The sequence below is a fragment of the Malurus melanocephalus genome, unplaced genomic scaffold (genome assembly GCF_030028575.1).
Source record: "Malurus melanocephalus ecotype Western Australia unplaced genomic scaffold, MMel_1.1 scaffold_316, whole genome shotgun sequence".
NCBI classification, from domain to species: Eukaryota; Metazoa; Chordata; class Aves; order Passeriformes; family Maluridae; genus Malurus; species Malurus melanocephalus.
This window is the reverse complement of record NW_026623548.1, coordinates 183,034-187,706: the sequence shown is the minus strand read 5'-3', so window position 1 is coordinate 187,706 and position 4,673 is coordinate 183,034. Positions and strand designations below refer to the sequence as shown.

Genomic DNA, 4,673 nt, shown 5'->3' with positions numbered 1-4,673 from the left:
GATCCCTGCCCCAAGGGGTGTCTGTGTCCTGCTGGGATGGATCCCTGCCCCAAGGGGTGTCTGTGTCCTGCTGGGATGGATCCCTGCCCCAAGGGAATGTGGGATCAAAGGGGAGCTCTGTGTGTGTCACAGCTCTGCTGTGCTCAGCCCCGGAGCTCTGGCCGCAGGAAGCAGCTCCAGTGGAAACTGCAGAGCCCTGCTGGAACTGCCCCTCCTCTGCTCCTGGGTCAGCCCACCAGCACTGCCCCAGGAAGGATCTCTGTTTTATGTCCTCAACCCCCTTGGCAGTGAGGGAAGAGCCGTTCTGGGGTTTTGGGGGCTGCCATTCCTGTCCTGAGCCAAGGAGAGGCAGGAGGAGATGCAGAGAGAGACTCTGGGGTTCTCTGAGCCCCTTCCTCTCCCAGCCTGTGTCCTTTCCCACTCAGCCTCTGCTTTCCTGCCCTGCCCACCCTGTCACTCCCTGCCCACTGCTGGCACACAGGGGTGGATATCAGTGCACTGAAGTGCAAGAATTCATTCCTGCCCTCTGTGTCCCCTCCTTTCCTCCAGTGACATTTGCCTGCTCATTTCCACCTTCTGTGGATGGTCCTAAACCCTCCAGGTCCCTGGAGCTGGTCCATGGTGTCCCCCAGCCCCTCCCAGTCCCCGCAGGTATCTCTGGACTGGTCCCTGCTGGGGCAGCAGTCCCCGGAGGCCCCATGAGCAGCTGAAATCCTCGTTTATGCAGGAGAATCCAGGGGGAATGGATTTTCCAAGATGTGGRAAAGCGGCTTCAATGTTCCCATTACCCTCTGCTGACCCCACAGATCCCGCTGGGATCTGCCCCAGAGCCACATCCCAGGGTTCTGCATCCACAGCAGAGCAGTTATCCTTTATGGATGAACCTCCAGCYTTTGCAGGATTTTGCTGCGGCAGAAGCATTGTCCTTGCCAGGTTTCCCGGGGCTCTGCCAGATTTTCCTGTGATTTTCCTGTGATTTGCAGGATTATTCTCCTCATCTCGCTGGGTTTTGCCGTGTGTAACACCAACCCTGCTGTGCTGGCCATGGCAGCGATGCTCCTGCCCAGCCTCATCCCCATCCCTCTGCTGGGCTGAGGATCGGGATTAACTTCCCCTCTCCCACCCTTTCATGTGCCCTTCACTCGATCCCATTTCCCACGGAGAATTCCCGATGTGAGCAATGGCAAAACCTGCAGCCAGTTTGTGTTGGGCGCTGCCTCTGCTTCCCAAACTCCCACATTTTCCTTGCCACTGAACAGAATATCCAGGGGACAGTTAATTAGCTCSAGGGATGATAATTATCCTCTCATCAATCCTCTCAGTCCTCCTGCATTGCAGGGCGTCTCTAGCCCGGGCTGGTGCGGATCCTCTGGGATGATTCCTCCAAGGAAATCGTGGTGTGGAGGGGAGTGGGACCCAGATCTTGTGTCAACCCCTGCAGCCCCAGCTGGGAAATTTGGGAATGGAAAAGGACCTTTCAGACACCCAGGGCTGTGGCTGGGAGCACGGAGCTGGCAGGATTCGGGAGCRGGGTAATCCTACAGCGTCTGGGGGGGAATTTCCGTGAGAAAACGGGGAAAGGAGCCTGGGTTGGCTGCGGAAACCTGGGGATTCGGGGAGGAGCTGGAGGCTGTGCCCTCGTGTGCTTGGGGTGGGGAGGGAGCGCCGAGGGTCTGGCGCAGGCAGGAGGAGGAGGAGGAGGAGGAGGATGAGGAGAGGTTCAGGAGGAGGAGGAGGAGGAGGCGGGGGAGGGGGAGGTTCCTCTCGCCGGGCGGTGCCGATGTGGTGAAGGGAGATGGGAGCGCCCGGAGGAGCCAGCGGAGATCCCGATGGGAATCCCAGAGCCCTGCCCACCCAGCCTGGGCTGCGGGGCCGTGGGGCAGCCCCAGGAGCCCGAGCGGCTCCTCCGGGACCGCCGAGAGCTCTATCCCCAGCGCCCCCATCCAGCCCCGGCTCTCCCCGCCAGCCCAGCTCCAGCTCCCCGCACCAGCCCCGCATTCCCGGCTCTGCGGGACATTCCCGGGSTCAGCTCCATCCCAGGCTCCATCCCGGGCTGCCCGCGGTGCTGCCGAGCSGGGCAGGTCCGTCCAGGCCAGCCCTGCATTGCGGGGAAGGGCTGTCCTTGGCCAGCAGCTCCCGGAGCGGCTCCAGCGGCTCCGAACGGACACCGGGGGCTTTGGAGGGGACAGACCCTGCGAGGGAAGCCCTGACCGCACCCTCGGGGTGGCACAGAGCAGAGCAGAGACCCCATAACGTGGCAGAGAAGGAGGAAGGGCCGGTGCTCGGGGCAGGGATGCCCTGGGTGCCCCAGGGACGGAGGGGGTGCCCTCGGGKCCCCGCACCCAGAGCTCCCCGCAGCCCCGGGCGCTGCCGGCCGTGCTGAAGGGGCTGTTCCCACCACCAGGGGAAGCTATTTTTTGATAAAACAAATAAATCTTCGCTGCTTTTCTAAAAATAGTCATTGCCCTTTTTTCTCCCCCTCCCTCCCTCCCTCTGTGCCCGGCTCAGGCCGCCTCAGATATCGGAACCCGCCGGGAGCCATCCCGTTATCAACGCCGGTAAACAACGCCCCGTTCCGGTGCCTCCTTCGTGCGGGAACATGTGGGGGCAGGAGCCACCTGGTTGCCAGGAGCCCACGTCCCTGCATTCCCGTGTTCCTGTGTTCCCGTATCCCTGCTGCCTGCTCCAGGCTCCTCCAGCCAGGGGGGCTGGCTTGGGGTTGAATTGGGAATATTCCTCGTGTTACTGCCACCACCATCACTGCAGGATGCACTGTGGGGTGGGGTTGTCCTTTTAGGRTTCTGCCTTCACCTCCTGCCCCACAGCATCCCCATCCCACRGCCTGGGATCAGCTCCTTCCCCAGAGCAGCACATGGCAGAGGCCAAAAATCCAGATTGATGGGGAAACCTGGATTTRTGGAGGCTTTCTGCTCGGGGAAACCTCCACCGTGGAGTGATGGATGGAGGGAGCAGTTCCCAGCGAGGACTAAAAAGAGAAATATCTTTTATTACAGATAAAAGCCTCTAATGTTTGTAGAGTGGAGAGGGCGGGATGGAGCCGGGGAGATGGGAGCCCGGACATGGAGCTGCTCCTGGGTCCTCTTCTTCTTCCATCTCCTCCATCTTCCTCCTCTTCCTCCTCCTCCTCCTCCTCCTCCTGCTGCTGTCCTCAGTAGCAGTGAGCGATGGTGTCCACGTTCAGGAAGCGGACGTGCATTTTGGTCTCGATGTCGATGCCCTGCCACATCTGCCAGGGGCAGGGGCTGAGCGGGGCCAGGGCCAAMCCCCTCCCTGTGCCCGCCCCGGTCCCTCCTCCCGGGGCACGGAGGTGTCACCGACCTTAAGGAAATCCTCGAAGGTGATGCCCTCGTACACCTGGTCCGGGCCCTGGTGGGGTGAGAGGAAACCCTACAGCTGCCCCRGGGTGATGGGCAGGGGCTGGGGACAGGGGACACTGAGGGATGTGTCTCCCATGGGTGCCCAGCGCTGACCCTGCACTGCACCCTATAACTGGTTCACAGCCCTACACAGAGCAGCCTTTTCCATGAGCATTTAGGGATGGGGTTTATGGCATGCTGTTTGCTGATCCCCCTTAGGTTTTCCATGACACAAAACCACCCTGGAAGCTGCTGCCACACAAACATCCCCAGCCAGGGCAGCTCAGGGAAGGATACCCTGGGAAGGACAGGCACCTCCCCGCCCCATTCCTGGAGCCATCCCAGCCCCATTTCTAGAGCCACCCCAGCCCCATTTCTGATACCACCCCAGCCCCATTTCTGATACCACCCCATCTCCATTTCTGGAGCCACCCCAGCCCCATTTCTGTGCCACCCCAGCCCCATTTCTGGAGCCATCCCAGCCCCATTCCTGGTGCCACCCCAGCCCCATTTCTGATACCACCCCAGCCCCATTTCTGATACCACCCCAGTCCCGTTTCTGATGCCACCCCAGCCCCATTTCTGTGCCACCCCAGCCCCTCAGTGCCCAGCAGAGCTGGGGGTGGCTCCCAGAGCTCCCACCATCTGTCCCACGCAGATGCTGGCCGCCTCCATCATGGCCCCGTCGGCGATGGAGCGCGCTGACTCCTTCTCCAGGTGGGGGTTCCCCGAGAGCAGCTCCTCCACCACCTGCAGGGCCAGGGGGGGATCAGACCCAGCCAGGGTGGGAGTGGGGTGCCAGCGGGGCGGGAGGGAGCGTTTGTTACATTTCTGTACTCCTGCAGTGTGATCTTGCCGTCGTGGTCCGAGTCGTACATGTGGAAYAGGACTGGGAGGGGCGAGAGCGGGGTCAGGGCAGCCCCTCCCYGCCCCACCCCAAACCCCAGAGTCTGGGAAAGCCTCACATTTGAGCTTCTCCTTCCGGAAACGGTCGAGCTGCTCCTCATCCATGTTCATCTCGATGGGTCGGAAGTAGGACATGATGGTCAGGAAATCCTCGAAGTTGATCTCATCYGCCAGCCCGTCCGACTCCTGCCGCAGGTTCCTGGGGATGCCGGAGCCCCCAGTCACCCAATCCCAAGCCCAGCAAAGCTTTGGGACTCGTTTGTCCCTAAGACTTTGCTTAAATGTCCATAATATCCCCCCCAGCTCCATCTCAGCCTTTAGGAAGATCCCATCCCATCCCATCCCATGGATCCCATCCCATGGATCCCATCCCATGGATCCCATCCCATG

General features: G+C 61.2%; 1 protein-coding gene across 1 annotated transcript in view; it reads right to left on the bottom strand.

The window, feature by feature from the left end:
• Positions 1-2,987: 2,987 nt before the first annotated feature.
• TESC (tescalcin) overlaps positions 2,988-4,673 on the bottom strand; it is a 6,620-nt gene continuing 4,934 nt past the window's right edge. The window contains exons 4-8 of the mRNA XM_057377448.1: positions 4,343-4,482; positions 4,205-4,266; positions 4,020-4,127; positions 3,340-3,387; positions 2,988-3,247 (exon numbers count right to left, since the gene is read on the bottom strand). Coding sequence (XP_057233431.1) covers positions 3,170-3,247; positions 3,340-3,387; positions 4,020-4,127; positions 4,205-4,266; positions 4,343-4,482 — 436 coding nt within the window. The 3' untranslated portion in view covers positions 2,988-3,169. The remainder of the gene's footprint in view (positions 3,248-3,339; positions 3,388-4,019; positions 4,128-4,204; positions 4,267-4,342; positions 4,483-4,673) is intronic.